The sequence below is a fragment of the Sminthopsis crassicaudata genome, chromosome 3 (genome assembly GCF_048593235.1).
Source record: "Sminthopsis crassicaudata isolate SCR6 chromosome 3, ASM4859323v1, whole genome shotgun sequence".
Lineage (NCBI taxonomy): Eukaryota > Metazoa > Chordata > Mammalia > Dasyuromorphia > Dasyuridae > Sminthopsis > Sminthopsis crassicaudata.
Genome location: NC_133619.1, coordinates 553,910,912 through 553,936,502, shown reverse-complemented (window position 1 = coordinate 553,936,502; position 25,591 = coordinate 553,910,912). Strand labels below are relative to the sequence as shown.

The window sequence follows — 25,591 nt, the reverse complement described above, 5'->3', positions numbered from 1 at the left end:
GACTTCTATCTTCTTCAGTTTCCTCAAATGGTAATAATAACAGCATCTACCTCTCAGAATTGTTGTGAGGATCAAATGAGATCAATTTTTAAAGTACTTCATACAATTTTTGATACATTATAGGTACTTTTTAAATGTTTGTCTCCTTGTCCACACATTATGTGATTTGATCCTCACCACAGCTCTGGGAGCTAGATAATGAAATTATCACCCCCATTTTAAAGATTAATAAACTGAGAATTAGAGAAGCTGTGTTTTGTCCTAGGTCATATAATTAGTCAGTAAAGAGCCAGGATATAAACCTGGGTCTTTCAAATCCCAATCTAACAAGAAGGAAGGTCAGGAATCTATTAAGTCTAAGGCAATTTGCTAACCCAATTAAAGGAACACAGAAGTCTAGAATCAAGTTACCAAATTGTGGCTCAAATCTCAGCCTGAAAGAATAAAGTCCACAGATTGGAGGTAGAATAGCAACAGGCAAACAGAAGTAGGATTCAGAGTTAAATACTTAATGGTTTTTCATGTTTTGTTTTTTTGTTTTTTTGTTTTTTTTCTTTACCTGATTTTAGCCTTTCACCTTTGAGACTTGTTTAGTTCACATTTTGTGTTCCAGGAACAGTTGTAGTACACACTTTCAATTAGTGATCATCTATATCTTTAAAACTTGAGGTTTTCTCATCAAATTCTGAAAAAATGTATTTAATGTTATATTGTATGTATTATGTTGTAGTTTATGGATTAGAGTAGACCTATACTTTGCTAGTTGTCCAAGAGTCCCCATGTGGTTGTACCCATTTTCAGTTTATATCTCTCCATCTTTTTCATGAGACAAACATGAAATATTTTTCATTTGCTTCATGTACACTATGTATTTTGCCATTCCTAATCTGTTTATCTAGTTAGCCATTAAAAAATCAATGAGAAATAGTCTGGCATTATGTGTCCTTGATGAAACCATATTGGCTCTTAATGATCACTGTCACAGAGAGACAGACAGAGAAAGAGGGCAGACCCAGACAAATTGTTATTCATAAACCCTTCCTTTTATATGCTATTGCATTTTGCCAGAGTTATATAAAGTCATGGTAACTATTTTATAATTTGGAAATTCCAACTTCTTTTCATTTAAAAAAAATCAGGATAACATCTGTGCTCAATATACTTAATATGGAATGTTGCATATATAACTTCTCTACTCTAATGCTACAGATACTCATCTGGTCTCTACTAATTTTCAAAGGTCACTAACGGAAAGTCAATAAACATATATTCTACTTCTTTCAGTCCCCAGACATAATTTGTCTGGGTCTGCTGATTTGAATTCATTGAGAATGATTGTTATATTGGGTGACTTTAGAAAGAGCAGTTCCAGGAGATACATAAGGGGAGAACCCAGAGGGTTAGGAAAATGTAGAAGCTTTGATTGAAAAAAAGGGATGAAAGAGCTATTGAACAAGAAAAAAATTATCAAAGAAGGGTATTTGTTTTAGCATCAGAGAATGTATTTCTAGATAGACAGAAAGAAAAGAGTGGGGAAGAAGAAATATATGATAGAGGATGACTCCTGGAGCAAAATCATGGAGGAGGCAAGAGGGAATAGGTAGAGAGATTGACTATAGTGAAGAATAAAGGATATCTCTTCTGTGACCAGAGGAAAAGAGAAAAGTGTGAGTGATTGTGAGTGGGTGACTGCAAGGAGCAAGTCCAAGATTACAGAGACATCCTAAGGAGTGGTCACATTAGCCCCTGCCTTAAGCAAAGAGAAAGAACCAATGGCAATGCTTCCCCTATATGGATCTGCACATCTTACCCTTCATACTATATAAGCACTCCTAAGATGATGCTTAAAATGTAACCTATTCATATGTATGCATCAAACTCGTTTTAAGTTCTTTATTTTACCTGATGGAGCATGAGGTCACTTTAGATTCTGCCCTAGTTTATTACCCCCAAGCATGAAATCATTTGCTAGTACCAATCCCCTGTGTTCTGTACCTTACTTATTTTAATTGAAGTTTTGTGCCAATTATTAGATGCATTCCCATAAGAAAATCCAATTGTATTTTTTCATTATTAAAAATCCATTTACATTTGTAGCTCTTAGCTACTGGGGTTTTTTCCAAGATAAATGTACTGAAATTAATGTCCAAATTTGATTAGTGCTAATAATAGGTCTTTATTAAGACCCGAGTTGCCAAGATACTGCATATAGCATAGAAATTGCCATGGTGTCTGACATCAAGCAAGTGACAATGTAAAATGCTGGTATTTGAAATGGATTTGACTGGAGGATGGGTATGTTAGATGTATATACAGGTCAGACAATTGAAAAAATTCCTGCTGTCCTTACACTCCTCTGGGGCACTGTTAAAGATTATTATTACTGGTGGTATGTGGGAGTAATACTGAACCTCATAATGAATGGCTGTTTTTGCATGGTCATTGGTCACTGTGCTCCTCCTCCCTGCTCTGTTACTAGGAGGATGCCAGATGAGAGCTTTTCATCAAAGCTGCTGCTAATGTATCAGTCAGAGTCTTTCAGTCAATGGCCTTTCAGACACCATGTGTATTGCTGCAAAAAGTACAAAACTTAGAATCTGCAGAACTGAAGTCAAATCCTAATTCTGTTACCCACTAGTTTTTCATTTAACTTTGTTTAGCTTCATTTTCCTCTTCTAGAAATTGGGAATAACAACATCTGACTTGCCTACCTCCCAGGGTGTCTGTGAAGATAAAATGAAATGTTTTTGCATGCAATCCTCATAATCACACTACATAAAGCGTTTATATAATCTGTCTACTTATTATTTAGGCATCCATGAACTGAAACAAAACAAAAGTTGTATAAAAATTTCCTTTTACTCTCTACATTGCTCAGCCCATTCTTAGGATGCAGATTCAAGAATTATTTTTGGGTTTTTTTTGCATTTTGAGAGAGATGTTTGGAACAGAAACTGGCATGAATAGAAATATCATTAATAGAAATAGGTGCCATGGGAAGGTTGGAATCATTAAAGGATCCTTGGAATTTCCCAAAGAAAATCCAGCCTGCTCTTGTCCTCTTCCTCATTTCATCCAACTGTACCATAAGTCCCAGATATACATACTGATACAGAAAATGCATGGGTTTTCTTTCCAGATGCATAATATAATCAGGATAAAATATATTCTTTATCTATCTGGAGGTTTTCTCCTTTGATGGTCAGGCCAACTCCTTTGAGCCATAACAGGTCTCTTCTAGGAGGGTCTGCAAGTATTTCTGAGATGGAATAAGCACAATGTTATTTTTGAACAGGAACTTTTAGAACAGAATCAGATACCTGTACCTACAAATTGATTTAGAAAACCATTATATTTTTCACTTATTTTGTTAAGCATTTCTCAATTATATTTTAATCTGGTTCCTATATACTGTAGAATTTTGCAGTGATCTTGTGGCTTATGGGCTGCAAGTTTGGCCATCCCAGATCTAGAAGATTTCACCATCCATACAGGATTGTTCTTCAACTTGGACTCTGCTATAGACCTCTGCCATCACAGAGATATAAACACCTTTGATGAGCAAGCATCTTCTTATTTTTTGTTTCATTTGATGTATATGGGCAGAGGGTCAATGAATAAATGAACAATTATTTCTGTTAAATCTTTCAAGGAATTGAGAATGACCTTGGCATATGGATAGCAGACATCTTTTTGGAAAAGGTGGCATTTTGCAAAACAACTGCTTTTTTTCATAAACAAAAAAAAAATAGGCAAAACAACTGTTTTTAATAATCAACCAAAAATAGGAATAATGGAATGTTATTTTCTCTATATCTTTCAGTCAGTTGTAAAGTGGTAGAGATGCTATTCATTTTTATCACTTGCAAAATCCAACTTGTTCCCTCTTAATACTCTCTTCAAAATATCCTTGATTTGTATACATATGACTTATACAAAGAGGCTAGATAGATGGAAGAAGGGAAATAGTGATTATTAGTTGTCGATGTTTTCTGTTTTATTTTTTATTCCATTAACAAAATTCGATTTTACATGATTTTGATTTTTATTCCTTTTTTGGATACCTTACATATCAATATTCTCACAACTCTCGTAATTTTTGCTACCTCAGCATGGATCTCTGTTTTACTTATGCTTAATCCAATATGATTGTCATTTCCATCTTTGTTCTCCTTAAAACCATTTCTTTCCCCCCCCCACAAATATATCTTGAATTGTAATATTAGGATTCAAGTAATATGGTTCCATTGTCCTTAATTTAAAAAAAATCTTTGCTAGTAATAATTCCTGATTTTTACACTTTCCATTATTTTCCTTCTTCTATTTTTATCCTTAGGTAATCTTTGAATAACTCAAACCCTCAATGACTTCTCTGCTTTTTGATTATCAGATTTTATAAATTAATATATATTATTAATCTTCATTGCTTTTGGCAATTTTGGAAGTGATATTGGATCCTTCCAAGTCAGTTTCCTCACCTGCAAAATGGTGACAGAAACAGTGTTAAATCCATTTCACACATTTATGAAGGAGTATTTTGCAAAATTTTAAACAATAGAAATATGTTATTATTAACAATTAAACAAGTAGGTTAAATTAAGTGGGAAAATAAATGTTTAAGCAGAAACTGAAGAGATGGGTCCTTGCCCCATGATATATTCCATAATCAAAAAGCATTCCTTATGTAATTGCTACTAGGCTTTGTGCTAAGCCCTGAGGATACAGAGATGCCAAAAACAATTGCTGCCCCCATGCAACTCATGATCTTAAAGGGGAGATAATAAAGAAGTACTCAGACTAGAGTCATTCACTGGAAAACTCATGATTTATATTAAAAAAAAAAAGTTTTAAAGAGATAAGGTTATCTTAGAGCAGAGAAGCTGAGGCCTGCCTTTAAGTTAGATACCTGTATTTCGCTACAAGGCATATTATTGTAATTATTGTTTCACTGTAATCATACAATAAAAGTTAACCTTCCTTATTAATCTAGAAGAATTTTATTTTTTTAAGTTACATGATAACTTTATCTATATTAAAATGGAGTAGCAAGTTATACATAATAGATTTTCAGTCTCATGTGCAATCTATTTTTTCTATTCTACTATGTTATGGAAATGTTTGTTTCATTTCTTGACCTCAGAGTAAAATAAATAAAAATGAAAGAGAAAAAAAATTAAATTTTCTTAGAGCATATCTAAGTGATGCCAGTGAATTAAGTCATTCCATAGCAGAGATCCATCCATTTCTTTGTTTCCCCCTTCTGAAATTCATAAGGTATCTGGTCTCCACCTGGTCCAACTACCAGTTTGACTGTATTCCTAAGTGATGAGATCAAAGATTTTGAGAATAGCTTATTGTGATTATCTGGCCTTATTTTCTCAGAGTTATCATTTATTACAATACCAGACTTAATTCATTTGAGATCTGAGTTTCCAATGATAATGTTGGTTTCTTGAAGAATGAAATTTTAAAGGCAGACTCCAACTAGAATCATATTAAACATGTTAGGCAAAGGAAGATTGTTGCATCTTCATTCTTGCAAAACTCTGCAATCAGGAATTACTTTAAATGTTCTTAAATAATTGACATGTTGGAGTAGTTCAGGAGAGAAATGGATTGAATGATCTTTTGGGTTTCCATCCAAGACTGGGTCTTATGGGTCTCTCTACTCCCTCAGGTAATCACTGACTTGATCACTATCATTGGCATATTTGTAGGAAATGGTAAGGATTGCAAAATGAAATGTAGATAACAAATTAATAACGTTCCAATACATTTGGAATTTGAAAACAAATTATATCATTGGACAACTTATTTTTAAAATATCTCTTTCTGAAAATGTTTCTGAGATGGGAATCAGTTTCTTTCATGCTAAAACATATCAAACAAAACCTGTGACCTTAGTAAATTAGATACCACTAGAAAGAAATTTACAGGAATAAGTACAAGATGGCTCATACAGCCAAGCTACAAAACACCAATCAGTTTAGTAAGGATAAAAAAAAAAAAAGCATGGAAATAATGATAAACCATGAGTTAAATATATTAATAATACACTTGGAGAGTTAGGAGGAAATCTTTCCTGATTTGCAAAAAATCATACCTTATATCTCTCTCAAATTATTTAACTACTGTTTATTCTCTATATGTTTATAGAGCATGTATTATTTTCCTCCATTAGAATTTAAACTTTTTGTAAGTATTGATTATTTGTCATTGTACTGTGACTGTATAAAAAATTCAAGAGGCATAATTTCTGGGTAATTAACCATTTTATTCATCATGCTGGCATATAATTAATAAAAGGAGTCAGTGACACTCTCGAATGCCAAAGACTTCTCATAGAATTTACTCTGTGCCTATATGACCTTGGTAGAATGGATGTTCCTGAGGCAATCTATTCTGATTGGTTAACAAATAATAGGAAAGAATGAATATTAGAACAGAGACAGACCTTTTCTAATGAAAGGTAGGTTGAGTGGCTTTAATCATATCATTTTCTTTCAAATCACCCCTAGCCTTGGGCAATCAGAATAAAGAAGTTATCTCCAATAAAACCTGAGTAGAACACAATGGATTTCCTCTAATTTCATTATCAATAATATCTTTTAGATACTGACTTTGTTTTGTACACACAAGATTTCTGAAAGGAAAAAATCCTGTGTCTCTCCAATATTAAATAATTAGTTATTTAATAATCATTTCTCTTACTATTTGTATCCCTAGGACCTAGAACATAGCAAATGTTTGATAAATATTTGTTGATTGAAAGAGACAGACCAAGACAGAACATTTATTAAGCACTTACCATGGGCCATGGACAGTGCTAAGCATTGGTAATGGAAATAAAAAAAGAACAATCCCTACCCTAAAAGAGTTTACATTCGAATGAAGGTTCATTAAAGGGAGTCAAAAAGGAATGGAAGGGTTAAGGTGCCCATGCAGGAACAAGGTAAAGAAGTAATCTTAGGAATTATAGGTATATCCAAATTTGAAATAAGAAGGGCTGGTGTGAGTACTTCCTAAAATAGAGCTTCAGAGAGAACTCACCAATTAAGAAAAGAGTCCATAAGGGACAGAAGTATTGCCAGAATGAGAAGGCCACTTGGACAGAAGGGGAAAAGTTGCCTGGGGAGTCATAGTGATGAGAGTTAGGTAAGGGGTACCTAGATGTTAATTGAGGTCTAGTGGCAGGTTCAGGGTACAAGGAGTCAAATAGAGCTCCCCTGCAATCCCTTTGGATTCTGTGCAAGGATACAGAGTTAAATGAGGTCTAATAGCACGCAAGAGTCCCCCGTAAAGGAATTTGCAGATCCGAAAACCTAGATTAATAAAAGAACTTTATTTGGGGTTTGGAAGTAAGGGTAAAGGTAGAAAGACGCCAGGGCCAGGGCTGGCGCCGGGTGGACAGGAACCCAAACATGGCCAACGTAAGAATGGCATTCTTGGGTTTTTAGATGGCAATGGATTTTTAGATAAGGAACTGTTTGTGCTGGGGGTGGGGGGTTGGGAAAACCTGAGCAGATCATTAGAGTGGAGGTTGGGACAGCCCAAGTTAGCTCAGATCTGGTGGGGGCTGGGAAAGCCCAGATATCTCCCATTGGGATTCATGGGGACTGGGAATTAGAAAGGAATCTTTAACCCATATCAATAGGATTCCCTGTTGGATACAAGTCCTTACTCTGGACCCTATGCAGAGCTGAGACCTCTCCAGGACTTCTGACAGCAAATTGCTCACATTTCCCAATATACTACTTTTCAGTCACCTCTGTGCTTTAGGAAGACTGGGGAAATTTGCCAGAATCTCTAAAAAAAACAAGAAAAACAAAAGCATTTTTCTTCAAGATAAAGAAATATTTGTTTTATTAAAGTCTACTTAAGGGCAAATCTCAAACTAGGAAATTGTGAATGACTGCAATCAGAGAGATGATAAAATTTTAGATATGATAGTGGTATGTGCCATAGTGGGGAGTCAGAAGTCCTGGGCTCAATTTTGTGTTCTACTGATTATTATCTGGTGTGTGGGACAGTAGTGATCACAAAACAATCAGACACTCTCAAGGTAAGGAAAAACAAAAAAGGAGTTATTACCATCTTGTGAGAAAGGGCAACTCCCAACAGACAAGGTGTCAGTAGAGGAATACAAAGCACAAATTGCAAAACACAAGATTACATTGACCAGAAGCCCCTCCCCGTTTTTTCTCCCATTTTCTGGGGGAGTCCAGGCTTACATTCTAAATGTGAAAATCTATCCCAGAAATAAAAGAATATTAGTAAATAAAACTCTTAAATTTTCCCTAGAGAACTGCTATATGAGTAGATATTCTTGGATAAAAGGATTATGTTATCTGAATTCCCAAAGCTATCATTGCCTTTAAAAGAAATGCTTAAATGCTAATTAAAAGTTGGTGGGAAACAGGAGGGGAATGTTCATCTAAGACAATTGAACACCTGCAGCTTTTAGCTATAGCTCAATTCATTATTGCAAAGTCTCAAGTCACAATTAGGGCATAGGTTGAAGCCTCATCTTTGTGAGAGGTATTCATTCAGTTTATCCCATACACTGGGTAACTTTTTAAGTTACATCTTCCCTGGACCTCACTTTCCTCAGTTATATAGTGATAGGGATGAAACTCTTTGGGTGACCTCTAAGAGGATTTCTAACTCTTAATTTATGATCCTTTGGTCTCATGAAATATTGAGCACTGTGCTACAAAAGACCAAAGAAATTTAAAAAAAGAAATAAAAAATAAAAGCAAATGAAATTCAGTTGAACATAAGAATTATGGAAGAATAGAAAAAATATTTCTGTAGCTATGCAAGAAAAGAATAAGCAACCATCTGACATAGAGTGGTGAAATATCCATTTACAGAAGGTTAGGCTCTGGTCCAGTTTCTGGAAGGAATTTCAAGATTCTTCTAGCTCTCTGATATAGAATTGTAAAGTCAGGACCTCAAAAATTTCTAAAAGGATCACACTTCAGAAAGATGATGCATTTTGGCTTGTAATGTAATCATCCCAAATTCCCCATTCTGGGAGAATGCCCTGGGAAAAAAATCTCCCGTAGGCGGAGGAAGGCAAAAAAATCTTACCCTCTCTATTAATACAACCCTCTTTAGACTAGAAAACTGGGGTAAATGGGCATAATATAAATATATACCCAAAAGATTAACAAATTTGCTTTTGTTTCCTATCCCCAATTGTATTTAAGAATGACCTTTTGCTGGAAGTGTTTTATTTTATGTTTTTTTTTCTTTTAAGATTTCTGCCCTCCTCGCATCAACATATAAAGCAGGAAGAGAAAGGGGAGTGGAGAGAGACAGGGAGGGAAAAGAAAGAGGAGAAGGGGGAAAGAGAGAGGGAGAAGAAAAAGAAGGAAGGGGAAGAGAAGAGGGAGAGAGAGAGAGAGAGAGAGGCAGAGAGAGAGAGAGAGAGAGAGAGAGAGAGAGAGAGAGAGAGAGAGAGAGAGAGAGAGAGAGAGAGAGAGAGAGAGAGAGAGAAAGAGAGAGAGAGAGAGAGACAGAGAGAGAGACAGAGAGAGACAGAGAGAGAGAGAGAGAGAGAGAGAGAGAGAGACAGAGAGAGAGAGAGAGACAGAGAGAGAGAGAGAGAGAGAGAGAGAGAGACAGAGAGAGAGAGAGAGAGAGAGAGAGAGAGAGAGAGAGAGAGAGAGAGAGAGAGAGAAAGAGAGAGAGAGAGAGAGACAGAGACAGAGACAGAGAGAGACAGAGACAGAGACAGAGACAGAGAGAATGAGAATATAAGTAGGAGAGAGGGAGGGAGGAAAAGAGAGAGAAGACTGCAATATCAGCTCTAGGCATTCTTGATTCCAAATTGTCAAAATTCATTCTGGAAGCATGCATCAGAAACAAGGCAGTCAAATTCATTCAGGAATCAGACAGGGTTTTGCAGTCAGGCCCAGAGGGACAGAGCTATATTGCTGATGTTATGGGGTTTAGGGAAGAAGTAGAAGAAATTCCATAAATTGGAAGTGGGCTATTTCCAATTTAAAAAAAAAATAGCCACCACAAAATAACCTCCTCGAGATGTTAATTTACTAATATATATTTGTCATTCCTTGTTACTCTAGTCTTTCTTTCCTTTTTTAAAGCTGATATAATTTTAATTTTTTTTCTCATTTGGATGGCAGGTGTCTATTCTCGCACCCTAGACAAGTTACATAAGCCAAGTTACAGCACACATTAAAATCCCAGCAGAGGTAGGGAAGCAGGAAATAGTTTCCAATGAAGTCAGACAAAAACATTACCAGACATGAGTTTTAATGTCTCTCTGAAAGAAGGCCAGATGTGCGAATTTAGTCAAATTATACACAGACTTGGGTTAGAATCACATTTTGGTTTAGTCCTCCAACTAAGCTATGTCCCTGGGAGTTCCTCCCTCCCCAACTTTTTTCCTCCCATCTGCTCCCATTGCGAAAGAATCACTAGGTGGACAGTAATCTTTCCATCATCAGAAAGGCAATTGAATGGCATTCTGTTTGTACCTCTTTTGTGCCCCTGTTCTTTTATATGTTAGCCCCCTGTTAGACTGAAACTCCCTGAGATCAAAATCCCTGTCTTACTCAGAGGTGTTGTAGAAAGAATTCTAAACCTGGAGTCAAGAGGCTTAGTATCAAATTCTGGCTCTGATGGGTGGACAAGCCCTTCAGAACTGTTTCACAATTATCACAGATCTCACTTTGGGGCAAGTACCATAATATCCTACATTTATATAATATGCAGGAAAGGGGATAGACTGGACCTTTCCTCATGCTGGAAGAGAGATTAAAGCCTTTAAGGATGCAACATGAGGAGCATGACTAGGAGAGGAAAGAGCTCATTGAAGCCATCCATTTGATACCTTTTGATTTCCATAATGGACTGGACAAGATGATTGCTGAGGTCACTTCCCACTAGGATATTTTTTGAATCTGTGAGAAAGAAGACATGGAGGGGAGGTCCTAAAGCGTGTCTGAGAGCCTTATTTACCAACCTTAATTCCTGAGTTGTTCTTTTTTTTCTTAATGTGTCCAGGTAGTCATGCATAATGAAACATCTCCATCATCTTCTCTTGCAGGTGAATGGCATTGACCTTCGTGGAGCCTCCCATGAACAGGCTGCGGCAGCCCTAAAGGGGGCAGGGCAGACGGTGACCATCATAGCACAATACCAACCTGAAGGTCAGTCTGGAAACCCAGTTTCTGAGTTTTTAATGTGTGTGCACGCATGTGCATGCTCAGATACAGTAAGCCAAGTTATCACTGGTGATGTTTTCCTAACCATTAATAGAGAGACATTGGTAATGGAAAACATGTCATTCAAGACTCAAGAACTGACAGTTGCCAGTATGTTTTACCTCTCTGCTTCCAGGCATTTGGAAATGTCTGCTTGAAAATAAGAATTTAATTAAATGGCACCTGGCATTCATTTCATTTATTTTACATTCACATCTATTATGCTTCTTGGTAATGGAAGCTTCAAAAACAAGTAATTAAGAATTAAGAGTCACCCATGCTGTGACAATAGACCATGTTCTATAAACTGTCTTTTCTCCTTTCTGAATTTCTTTAACTCTTTCTGGTTAACATGACTTATGGACATGCAACCTTTTCTCTGTCACTCTCCCCCACCCTGGTTTTTGATTAATTATTGTCATTCATCTTGTTGGAAGATGGAATTTGGAATTCCCCAAATTATAGGCTTAGGCTCTTTAAAACCTTTGTTTCTATGACTAGAATGGCATATAATGAGTCAAATAGGAAGAAAAACATTATTCAGTAAATTGCTCATTAGTTCTAAGAAAGAGGCTGATCCTTGATTAGTTCAAATCTCTAGAAGGAACCATATAAAGAGTACCAAAAGATGATTCTTACTTTTGAGGAAGAAGTAGTTGTTCAGTCGTTTCAGTCCTGTCTAACTCTTCATGACCCCATTTTGGGGGATTTCTTGACTAAAATATTGCAGTGGTTTGCCATTTCCTTCTCTAGTTCATTTTACAGAAGAATAAACTGAGGCAAATAAGGGTGCCTTGTCCAGGGTCAGAAAGACTCATCTTTTTTTGAGTTTAAATCAGATGCTTATTAACTGTGTAACTTTGGACAAGTCAGTTAACTACTTCAGTCTCTTCATCTGTAAAATGAACTAGGGAAGGAAATGGCAAACTACCCTAGTATCTTTTGCAGAGAAAATCCCAAATTAGATCACAAAGAGTCAGAGAAATGACTTAAAAACAGCAACAAAACCAGTCACACAACTAATAAGTATCTGAAGCAGGATTTGAATTCAGATCTTTCTGACTCTAGGCTTAGTACTCTATCCACTGTGTTTTTTAGCTGCTCTTGAGGAAGTTGATTTACTCCCATTTTACCTCAAGGCACAAAGGGAAAAAAAACAATCTTCTTCAGTGGTTGAATATGGCAGTGCTGACAAGAAAACACAAGATGTCAGTGTAGAAAGGTTTCCATTGAACTAGAGAGAGAGACTAGTTCCCTTAGTTCCTTTAGTCTTTTTTTTTTTTCCCAACTAAATCCAATGTTAGCTTTCTGTGTGATGTTGTACTTTGGCCATTCATTGCCTTGAGGCTTCACAGGCTCCTTTTATAACACAAATATAAGTTCCAAGATCAAAGGAACTACAGTAAAACAAAAAATATTGAAATATTCGCTTTGTTGTATTAGAAAAAATCATTGTCTTTAAGCACAGTGAATAAGCCCCAGAACAGACTGGAAAATAAGCTGGAAGCACTGTTGCCTATTTGATTTTAAAAAAAAAAAGAGAGAGAGAGAGACTTTTTCTTTCCTAGTTTGCTCTATAAAATCTGCATTTCTTCTCAATTCAGCATCAAATGAGGATGAGTGGCTATAAAGTGTCCATGTTACAGTGGCAAGCAAAGAGGACTGTGTCAGTGCAATTTGATGCCAAAATTAGGTTTCAGATAGCATTCAAAAGCCATGGCCTTTCTAGGGAATTCTGATATTTTCTAAATAGTTAGCTTTGTTGAGTCTTCGGAATCCTGCTTTTGAACAACACCCAAGGTGTGGGGTAAATGCCTACTGGCTCTTCTCTCATGTTCCAAGACTTTTACTTCATAGAATCCTACCAACCAATAAGATAGTGAAGGCTATATCCTCATGTCTGAGGGCTTTCCCTCTCCCAAATGGAAGTCAAAGGAGCTGGGGACAGCTGTGCAAATAACCTTGAACAGAAACCCTTTCAGGCTTTATGGGTTACAACAAAGGATGCCCTAATTCTATCAGTTTAGATCTTCATAGTCCTCTGATCTGCTGTTGCCCAGCTTGCATTCCTTTAAGCAATCTGCTTAATTTGAGATGTAGTGCTATATATTATCAGGAAGCCTGTTTTTAGAACATGTCTTATAAGATCATCTAAATTGATTTTTAAAAGAACACTTAAAAAAAAGAAAAAGAAACATAAACATGAAATAAAGGTATACTTCCCATTTCCTCCAACAATGCCCTCGAAAAAAGGACAGATTACAGATCAGCAATGTTTGTATGACCTGACTTTTTTGATTAGGTAATCATTTTTAAATAAACTTTGATTTAACATTTTTTGAAATTTGTGTAGAAATGTGACCCAGGCCTCCCCCTAAAGCCTGATTGGTTATTTTTTTCTTTGATGTTTTGAGATTCACAAAAACAACAATTTAAGTCATCTCATAAGACAAAGTAGATTAAAAAAAAAAAAAAGACTATTCCTTAAAAATAACATTTCTCTCTATAATCTTGGTTCTGTTGGCTATGAAGTATTTGTGATTTCCTGAAGGCCCGACAAAGATTTCTTTTCATTTACAACAAATAGAATAATAGATCTAAAATGACATTAGAAGTTATCTAGTTTTTACATTTTTGCCATGTTTAACATATATTGTATTGCATGCCATTTAGGAGAGGGGGTGGGGAGAAAGGGGAGAAAAATGGAACATTTTCAAGGGTCAGTGTTGAAAAAATTATCCTTACATACATTTAGAAAATAAAAAAACAATAAAAATTAATTTATATTAGAATTTTTAAAAAATAAAGCCGAGGAAACTGAGGTTAAAAAAAAAGAAGTTATGTAGTTTAGTTGCCTAATTTCACTAAGGAAACTGAGTCCTGGACAAGTTAAATGTGTTATACCAAGGTCACAAACCAACAAGGTATCAAACTAACAAGCAACTAAGAGGTTATTATGATGTACCAGACACCAGGCTAAGCACATAGCATATGAAGAATGATTTTTTAAAAGTCTCTGCCATTAAGGAATCACATTCTAATGAGGGAAGATAATATGCAAACAACTACGTACTTACAAATTATGTTGTAGTTATAGTCTAAATGGAAGCTAAGCTCAAAGGGAAGGCTTTAGGAGAAATGGAGAAGAGGTGAGACTGGAAAAGGTCCTTTGCAGAAGGTGGGATTTGAACTGAGCCTTGAAGAAAGAAAAGGAAGCCAGGAAAAGTGGTAAGAAAAGAGATCATTCCAGGTATGACACTTAGCCAGTTAAAAGGCGTAAAGAGGAAAAGTGTTTATTGAGTAGGAAGGTGACAGGACAGTCCTGGTACTTTGTCATTGGAGACATTGGAGTGAAGATGTACTTGAGATAGGGAGAACAATTGGAACGGTCTTATCATTGTCCTGGTCAGGATTATACTAGGTGAGAGGTGAGGCTATAGGAGACATGTTGCCCATGGTCACAAAGATGAAATTCAAATACAGGTTTGCCTGATTTCAAGTCCAGCATTCTACTTACTCTGCTCCCCTACTTTTCTATAGGGGAGAAGCAGTATGATAAAGTTGGATACTTAAAATGGAGCAACATTTTAAACTACAATCAGTACAAGTGTTTATCCTGATAGGTAATAGAACTACTTTTATTTCTCTCCAAAGAAATGCTTAACCTATTTTGGATAGTGTATTCATTTCATTTAGATTCAACTTCCTATTTCCAGAGGAGATATTTTACTTCATTTTACTTCAGTCATGTTCCAAAGGAGATCATTATCAATCTAACTGCTGGTTGATTTTCTGATTTCTCTGAAATTCAAGTGAAGCTAGTGAGCAATGGAAAGGGTTGTCAGCTCCTTAGAAGGGCCATGGTGAGAGAGCTAGAAAGAGAGGAAGAAACACAAGACAAGGAGAAAAAGACAGAAACGGACAGAAAGAGATAGCGACAAAGAGACTGAGACAAACAGAGAGGCACAGACACAGAAAGAGTCAGAGACAGAGAGACAGAAAGACAGAGACAGAGAGAGACTGAGACAGAAACACAGATAGAAGCAGAGAGAAACAGAGAGAGAGAGAGAGAGAGAGAGAGAGAGAGAGAGAGAGAGAGAGAGAGAGAGAGAGAGAGAGAAAAGAAGAGATGGAGAGGAGAGAGGGAAAGAAGGAAAAAGGGAGAGGTAGAGAGAAGCAAAGAATTATTGTTCACTAAATACTTTTAACTCAAAGGTGCCATCAGTATATTATACCCACCTTTGTGCTATGCAGCCTCCCTCATGCTTGCAGAACTTACTGGTGGCAAGAAATCACATTATTAAGTGTCTTCTATGTGCCATGCATTGTGCAAGGCAGATACAAGACAAACAGGAAACAGTTCTATCCTCAAGAAATTTATCTCCTATATCTCTGCTTCAATTTACCTATTTATTTATTTTATTAATCACCTGTTCTGTGCCTAACACTGCTGTATTCTTTAGGAAACTCTATTACACAGACCATAGCTTCAAAGAGTTTCTAATCTAACCTGACATGATTAGAAGACAAGAATAAAAACTCATATCTTTCTCTACAACGGTCTCATAAGGCAGGGAATGTAATTATTATCCCTTTTACATAATAAAATAACTGAGGCTTAGAGACATAAAGGAATGTACCCAAATTCACATAAGTAATTAATATTAAAACTCAGGACTTGAACCCAAATCAAATAAGATAACATTTGCAAAATGTTTTGCTCAATGCCTGGTATACATTAGTTGACCTACATTGATGTTTTTATCCCTTCCCTTCCATTTCTTGACTCTAGGATTCTAGGATCTTTCTATGACATCACGCTTTACTCAACATTAAAAAGTATGAGTCTAGGGTAGATAATAGATTATACAGGATATTAGAAAGGCTTCTAGAGACATGTTGCACTGATTAACAGATTTGAAGATTGTGTGCAATTTGGCTAGGGAAGAGGCTCATTAACTTGGAACTATAAAAGTCATTAGAAGTCATCTAGTCCAGCCCTTTCTAGTCTGGCCCCTTTATTTTAAAGATGAGAAAAAACAAGAGTTGGAGAAGTTCAGGGAATTACTCACTATTCCTCAAGTTGTAAGGCACAGAATTGGGATTCAAAGAAAGGTTCTCGATTCCAAATTCATTCTGTTTTTAATGGTGCCATGAGGCCATAATGGAATCAAAGCATTCCTGACCATAGGAAACAGCATGAACAAAGATACGCCAACTGAAATAAACATGCTTTGTGAGTGGCCAGTGAAGGGGCTTTCCTTGACTTACGGACCCATTTTGGTTATTGGTGTTGCTTTCTATTAAGTTGTAATCTTGATGTTTGAGATGGGCGTGCATAGATGACATTCTGCTACAGGAAGAGACTTAGAGAAATAAATACTCAGGGCCATCAAGACCAAGTTCAGCACTGATGAAAAAATTTATTTGGTCCCCCACAAAGATGAAAAAGAGAGGAGGGGGACCCAACCAGTAAAAAAATCTTTGAATAGCGCTTATATTATTGGAGGGAGGAAAAAAAAGTTTTGTCTAGTAAACAAATGAAACATAAAATAGAAAAAGAAAACATTTATTCCTCAACATATAAACAATAATGTAAAAATCACATCAAATATATCAAATTATTATAATTCATATTATAATACTCAAATTGCAACCTCAAAATTACAATTTGATACAAATTGTGACAGTTACATAATGATACATGTTTTTAAATCACTTGCAAAATGCAGCTTTTTTTTTCACTGAAGTGTAAATTTTTGTGATTTTGACGTGAAAGTATGTTTGTCTGAAAACTAAGAGAAAATATAATTGGAAATATTTTAATAAGAAATATTTTAATAATTACATTTTTGCAAAATATATATGTAGATTGTTTTTATTTTAAGAATTAGTATAGGTACTTTATCATAATGAAATAAAATTATACCCCAAATTCCTACTCTTTTTATAAAAAGCTACATTTCTAATACTATTAAGGAAAGTTGTAATTGCCTATAATTCAATTGAATTGTACTGTCAAAACCCCAAAGCAAAAGTTCCTATGGAGTCAGGAATTCTCAAAAAAGCTGGTTCACAAATCAAGTTCCCAAGCCATAATTCATTATCATGTGTACATTAAATATGAAATATATATATATATATATATATATATATATATATATATATATATATATATATATATAAAATTTAAAATATAGAGTTAAGAAGTACACTATTCCATTTTAAAAGGAGCAATTCAATACATTATTACTTCTTATATTGTTCCTGACATAATAATAATGATGATAAAAATAATTATGATAATAACTGAGATGGAAAATCATAGTCCTTGCCTTCAAGGGGTTTGAGAACTAAAGGAAAGAGAGAGGATGTGACACATAACACAAATCAGACTGCTGAGAGATAAAAACTAAAAGGGGCAAAAGAGATAGAGAGAGGAATTTATGGAGAGTGATATGCTCTGACAATAACAACTTTTTTTACTCTTGTAGTTCTTTCTTCATATTTCTTTAATGCAGCTTGCATTGTGGTATATATCATATATGTGTGTAATATACATACATTACATATCAGAGATTCAGAGACAAAAGTACACCAGAAATCATCTAATCTAATACTTTCATTTTACAAATGATGAGACTGGGGTTCAGAGAAGTGACTTGATTTGCCCAAGGTGAAGCAGGTAATAAGTGAACAAAGGCAGCATGTGTCATTTTCATCCTTCTCATCCGTTAGTCACAGATGGAGAACAGCTGCTCTGCACTGGTAAAGTGTAATCAAAGCTGAAGGGTCATCTCTTCCGCCTACTCATAGCATACTGCTTCTTTCGCTCCATCAGTTTCTTTTTCTTTTCACCATTCCTTCTTTTTCTCTCTTATTCCTTCTCTCCCCCTTTCTTCTTTTCCTTCCATCCTTCTGTCTTTTCTTCCTTCTTTTCTGTTTTTTTCTTATATTCATTTTCTTTCTTGCTTCCTCCTTTTTCTTTTCTTCTTTCCTTCTCTCCTTTATTCCTTCCTTCCACCTTCCTCCTTTCCTTTCATCTTCCCTTCTATCCTTTTCCCTTTCTTTTCTTTCTTCTTTCTTCTTGTATTTTTGTTTGAAACCTTGCTTTTTTCCTTCCTTTCCCTTTTTCTTCTTTTTGCCTTTCCTTCTTTCTTTTTCCCTTTCTTTTTTTCATCCTTCCATCTATCTTTCATTCCTTTTATCTCTTCTTTCTTTCCATTCTTCCCCCTTTTCTCTCTTTCTTATACTTTTTCTTTCTCTCTTGACAATTTTGTTTATTCCATATATCCTTCTTCTTTTTCTTTTTTCTTTATTCCTTTTCTATTTCCCTTTTTCTTTCTTTCTTCATTCTTTTGCTCTCATTCTCTTTTTCTTTCTTTTCTTCCTTCTTTTCTTCAAAGAAAGAAAATAATTTAAAATCAGGAATCAGAAAATATATAGTCTGAAAGATACACTTAAAGCATTTAGGACATTAGAAAGTCAATCAGTGATTGAAATTTATACATATACTATTGTCAGTTCCTTTCCAGACAACAATAAAGATGGCCAAGCCAATACTGGCAACCTCAGCTTCATCTCATGTCAGCTATAAGTGGGGATTGCTCCTATTTGGTAATTTGCTAGAGATTGAATGGACTTTGTTAAATGTCTAGCATTAGGCAGGAGTATGGAAGCAAATGTAAACTTTTAAAATAACAGCTTTAAGGACTGGACAATGTCTAAGCTGTTATCTGACATTATCCCCTCACCTTACAGAAAAGAAAATTGATGTTGAGAGAAAAAGCAATGTGCTCAGAATTGGAGACAGGAAATAGTAGTTCCTTTGACTTGAAATTCAGTACTCTTTACATTGCAACAAACCTGGAGAAATGGCAAATCACTTACATTTTCTGATTCTGTTTCTTCATTTGTCAAGTTGGGAAAATAATATTTTCAATAGCTTCTTCAGATATTGATACAAGAAAAATATATTTTAAACTCAAAAGTAGGTATTTTGAACCTGAGATCCTTTAGTCATTGATGGATTTCAAGAAATCTGTAAACTTGGATAGAAAAAAATCTCTATTTTTCACCAACCTCTAAATAAAATTTAGCATTTTAAAATTTTTATTTATTTTTTTTTCTGAGAAGGGTCCTATAGGTTTCACTAGTTTGTCAAAGGGTCTCACTAAAAAAGTTAAAACACATAAGTATGAATTATTGTATTCTTGTCATTACTTGTCCTAAGCAAATCTCTCTGGTTATAAAAGGACAGAGTCTGTGTCACTTTATATCTTTATCTCATCAGCCCGTAATACAGCCTCTGGCACATATACTGAGTGGGTTAGTAGGCCCAAAGGACTATTTGAATTGTAGGGGAATTGAATGGCAGGGGAATAAGCCTACTAATACATTTTTAATAATTCCTTTTGAAACCCTCAATGACTTTGATTCATCCAGGGAATTGACTCTAGAAAAACTTTTTAGTCAGGAGCCTGAACTAGAACATGAAACACCATGAGTCTCTAAAGGTCTGTATCCTGATTATGCAGATAATTTCAGGCCCGGATAGCATCTTGCCAACAAATGGGAAAGTGAAAAAAGATCTGGTTTTGAATATAAAACTGTCAATTTCTGTCAATCAGAAAAACAACACATAGATACATAGAATTGATGGAGTTGAGGACGAAGTATTTTTTGGATGGTGAGTTTATGTTTATGGCATAAACCCCCAGGAACATTAGCTGCATTGCAGTCATTCTGCAGTTGTATCCTTTTGTAGAAAAGACACAAAATAAGCCTTGCACCTTACTTCAGCAACTTCATATCATAGGAACCTGAACCTTTACCCATTACAACTAGATTAAGTTGGTGGACAAGGAAAGGCAGACAGAAGTTTCCATTGGATAACTGATATAGAGATTGGCGTTGTCTTGAAGTTTATAAAGTACTTTCCCCATAGCAGCCTTTGTGACAAAAGTAATATAAGTAAACTTATCTCCATTCCTTTTTTTAGGAAATGTGGATCAGAGAAGCTATGTGACCTGACTAATTTCATACACTAGCAAAGATCAGAGGTATACTACATGATACCAAGCTTTCAGGGAATGAAGGTCAATTAATCTGTAGGCAAAGGAATTGGGTCCAAAGTCTAGCTATGTTCTTTTCGATTTAGTCGGTTTCCTTAATGCTAAAATCAAAATAATAATACTTTTACCACTTGCCTCATAGGATTGTACCAGTTTTTGTATGTATATATAAAAAAAAAGAACTGGGTCTAAAGGATCTCCAAAATCCCATTCAACTCCAAATCCTATGTTTCTTAAAGTTCTTTGTATGTCAATTTTCTCTACTGATGGCTGTGAGCTCCTCATCAATATATGATCTGTGTATTAAGCCTGAGAAGAGTTGGCTGGGGTGTGAAGTGATAAAACAACAGGGTGTCAATAAAAGAATCAAACAAAGAATTCTCTTGTTAAGTGAAGCAGAATTTGTCTCCCCTCTCATAATGGAGTCAAAAAGAATTATCAAGTTTGTCCTGTGGTGCAAACTTGGCTATTTCTCCCTTCAGTTTGATTCCTAAGGAAACTTATGAAAGCCTGCAGAAATGCTGTGTGTTAAAAAAAAAAAAAAAAAAAAAAAAACTACAGCCAGTTACATCACCAGAATAATGGAATAAGTGGGAGATTGTTGAATAAGAGTAAGTAAGGAGTTGGACTAGATGTTTTTGCAGGTTTTTCCCCAACCCTATCTTTATAGACTTTGGTGATTTATCAAAAACTTTAGATTTCAGTGAGACATAGAAAACTGGTCCCATAATTGAACAGAAGATAGAGAATGGTTTGGTTTGCTATTGGAAAAATTATTTTAATCACACCAAGCTTATCCTAGACCCAATTTGTTAATATCAACATTTTGCTGATAAGTTGGAAGACTGTAATATGGAGTAATACAGTCTCTAAAACATGAAGTTGAAGTTTATCCAAAGTGCAACAGAGAAGTCCAGGAGCATTGCCACTACAGGTTTACAAACAAAGAATTTGCACAAATTCAGACTATGAAGAAAAGATAGGCTAGTGACAAGGGGGTGCAAAATGTATCTGGTCAGCCATCTATAGTCTCATTTGGTATCCCTCAAAATGTCAAGAGAATACAAGGATATTGTATAAACTAGAGCATATTGTGTGAACCCCCTTACTAATGGGAGGACAAAAGACTGATGCTCATGGAAGGGTTACCATCTGCGGTGTTGGAGAGAATGCCCACATTGATGAGATCACAGAGGAATACCAAAAACAAATGATTTCAAAAATGTGGGTGTTTTCTCTACTTATGTAATCTCTGAATGTAGCTATTCTTCAGACACATATCCCATCCTTGTGCACCTATTCAAAGTTCTTGGGGTTTTCCCCCCAACTTGACTGGATCAGTCACCTTTTATAATGTACAGTAATTGCCTTTGAGAAGACAAGACCACCCACTGGGTCTTGATGGATAAGTCATCAGAAGATGATTTTGTTGGCAGCATCTTGTTTGTGATGCCTTTAAAAATGTTTATTTCTCCCAAAAAAAATGTTACAGCAGGAATAATGGTGGTTTTTCAAATATCCCAAAGGGTGTCATGTCCAAAAGATCTTGTTCTAATCAGAAAACAAACCAACTAGGGCCAAGGGATATCTTCACAGTCATACCTCAGCTTAAAAGAAAGAACTTCTGAACAATTTAAATGACCAAAAATCAAGAAGTCTATTTAGGTAAATAGTGAGTTCATCATCACTGGAAGAATCTAAACAGAGCTTAGAAGAATCCTTGCTTGAGATATTATACAGTAGATTCATATTTCAGATAGAGGTGATCTAGATCCCCAAGTTCTCTGCCTACTTTAAGATTCTGCCATTTAGTTTCTTTTTTTCCTTGTTTTTGTCTACATTTTAAATTTCTGTGATGCACAGAACATCTGCTGAGGAAATTCTACCAATGAAGATTCTGTGACTAAGAGTCACAAAACACATGTCAAATAGTAGGAAATTATTAAGAATGTGGCTCTGAGGATACTATCAAAGATTATTAATAGTTTGAGTTTCCCTAAAATTAAATTAAGTTGACACTGTAGGAATTTATAGCTGCAGAGACTTTAGGAATAGTTTGTAAAAATGAGTTAATTATACCTATATTTGCCAAATCACCTGGATTGTTATGAGGAAACTATAAGGGTGGGTGAGTATGTTTGTTCAGTCATTTAAGGAAGAGTTCTATCTGGGAAAAAAAAGTACCCAAAGTATTTAAAATCCATCCTTTTCAGGAATACAGTCATCATTACTGTCATCCACAACAAATAACAATTAAAGACCTACTGTGTGCTTCCCAGAACTGTGTCAGAATGCATGCTCAGTATTGTATTAAGTACTAGGAAATAAGGAAAACTGAAATAGAGTCCTGGGTCTGACTATGTGACCCAAGGAAGCCACTTCATTTCTCTGTACCTCTTTTTCCTCATTTGAAAGGAGAGGGAACCTGTTCAAATAATCTTGATTGTCCCATTTACATGTAAAATTTGATGTTTCCACGATTGATTTTGGACAGCTGAGTGGATGGATTGCCAAGCCTGAAGACATGAAAACTTATCTTCTGAGTTCAAATCCAGTCTCAGACACTTAATACCTGCTTAATTCTGGAAAAGTCACTTAACCCTTTTTGCCTTAGTTTCCTCATCTATTAAAAGAGCTAGAGAAAGAAATGGCACCACTCAAGTATCTTTGCCAAGAATATATAAGATGGGGTCATGAAGAGCGGTAGGTAACAAATGTTCAGTCATTTCAGTCTTGTCCAACTCTTTGTGACCTCATTTGGAGTTTTCTTAGCAAAAATACTAAAGTGGTTTTCCATTTCCTTCTACTCATTTTACAGATAAGGAAAATGACACAAATAGGGTTAAAGTGGCTTGCCCACAGTCACACAGTTAATAAGTGTCTAAGGCCAGATTTTTAACTCGAGGTCCAATGTTCCTTCCATTGCATTACAGGTAATGCTTAATGAGTGCCAAATGCAAAGATGGAACTTGAGGAAGGCTCAAAATAAAGAAAAGAAATTGGGAGGCTTCCCTAAGTAGGAGAAGGCTAGTTTCAGCAGCTTGAAAAAAACTTCACTATCCCCAGGTGTTTAGGCTTTAATAGCATTAAGCACCCAATTAACTCTACTGGAGGCCAATCTTACGTAGTCTTCTTTCTGCTAAATGTTTTTTCACTGTTGAGAACTAAAAGAAATCTTTGAAATTTGCCAAGACTCAGGGACAAGACTCTCAGTAAATTGGGGCAAACACAGTTAGTGAAGCCTTTATATATATATATGTATATGTAGGAAAATAGGAAGAGGGTGAGAGATACTGGGGAGCTTATCTAGCATTTATGGAATTGAAAATATTTTTAACAACTGACTATTGGTGACTTCTGGCTGTCAATGAGAAATCACATTCATTGTCATTTCTCATGCTTCTTCTCCATTGATCTAGCTATATAGCTTATTTGTCCCTAACTATTTGCAAGTTGTCTCCCATATTAGACTGTGAACTCTTTGAGCACAGACACTGCTTTTTGTCTCTTTTTGTAACCCTAGAGTTACAAAGCATAGGGCCTTGCATTTACTAAATACTTATTGACTGACTGATTCATACACACTGGAGTCCCTGAGATTCTACCAGGGCTTCTAGCTACTGATACTGGGAGGTTGAGAAAGAGATGAGGAAGGAGGGATACAGAGACAGAGATAGAGACAGAAGAGGGAAGGGGAGGAGGGATAGGGACAGAGAAAGGGAGGTGCTGATGCTTTCAAAAAAGAAAAAAAGTTCTTTCACATATGTCTCAGACTATATGGCCTGTTTATAACTTAAATCTCTTTCAAGGCCTTCCTTAGTGTTCATATTAACATAATTTCCCATACATCGGATTGAGGGAGCTCCAGTCTGATTTAGGATGGTTCAGGGTCCCGAAGATCCTGTTCCTTGCAGACCCCTTTCCTAGCCCTTACCTTGACTCCCTCTATCAATGCTTGTTTTTTGTTTGTTTGTTTTCCATCACAATAACAAATTGAAAGAGAGAAAATGTTCTGCAGAGATATGGCTGTTCCAAACCTCTAGCATCAGAAAGATACCTCATGAAAGGTCTAATCTCTATAGAGGCAAGGTCACCAAGGAGAGTTCTGGCCCAGATAAAACTGAAAATCCCATTCAGTTCCACTATCAAGCACTGTGGACTCCCTTCCCTACAATAATAACTAACACCCATATGGCGATTTAAGGTTGGCAATGTCCTTTGCATATTATTTTCTTTGATCCTCACAAGCATCTTGTAAGGTATGGGCTATTATTTTCCTATCCCCATTTTACAGATAAAGAAACACGCTGAGAGAAGTAAAATGTCTTGGCTGAGATCATATAGCTAAGTGAGCATCTAAGGCCTCTGTTCTTCCTTGTTCCAAGTTCAGGATTCTAGCCCTACTTGTCTAGTTGTTGTCTACAACTCTAGCTGAGAATATGGAAAAACAAACAAACAAACAAGCAAACAAAAAACCCTCTCAGCTGCAGGCATTTTCTCTGGCTATCCCCCAAGCCTGAATATTCCCTATCCTCCATCATCTACAGACTTCCCTAGCTTCCCTTAAGTTCCAACTTCCTTCTACCTGAAGCCTTTCCCAAACTTTTTTAATTCTAGTGCCTTCCATTTATTATTTCCAATTCATCCTTTGTTAGCTTATATGTACTATTTTGTTTGCATGTTATCTCCCCCTTTAGATTGTGATCTCCCTGAGGGCAGGACTGTCTTTAGCCACTTTCTTAAAAACCCAGTGTTTAAAACAAAATAGGCAGTATTAATTGATTGACTGAAGGTGGTCCTGGTAAGCATCTGACTTCAGAACCCGCATTTGAGTATTTTCATAAGCAGCTTCCTGAAGTGATTATTTATCTGCTGCCTCCCTCTTTTCTCCTCTCTATTAGAAGTGAGCAGGTTCCATCTTTTTTGACTTTAAATCCCAGGGCTTAGGATAGTATGTGGCACATAGTAAGCACTTAAATCAGTGGTTTGCTGATAGACTGAGAACAAGGTTACAACTCAATCTTACAACCCCACAGATTTACAAACAAGTGGGAGTATCCCACATTCCCCCGACGCTAATTTTGCAGACTGATCCCCACAGGAGGCAATAACAAAAAGCTTCTTCAGCCAAACACATCCGTATGTAGAGAAATTCCTGGTGAATAAACCCTTCCAGAACAGATTTTAAAATTCCTGCTATTCAAATTTACCAAATTTATCCAATTATCCAAATTTATTATCTCAAATTCCTATTTATAAGAGTTGTATATCTTAAGGACAAAG

General features: G+C 35.8%; 1 protein-coding gene across 27 annotated transcripts in view; it reads left to right on the top strand.

Annotated features, from left to right (window-relative positions):
• DLG2 (discs large MAGUK scaffold protein 2) overlaps positions 1-25,591 on the top strand; it is a 2,604,243-nt gene that overhangs the window by 2,178,267 nt on the left and 400,385 nt on the right. For all 27 annotated transcript variants that reach the window (XM_074304592.1, XM_074304594.1, XM_074304589.1 and 24 more), the window contains one exon: positions 11,078-11,180. In XM_074304592.1, the coding sequence (XP_074160693.1) occupies positions 11,078-11,180 (103 nt within the window). The remainder of the gene's footprint in view (positions 1-11,077; positions 11,181-25,591) is intronic.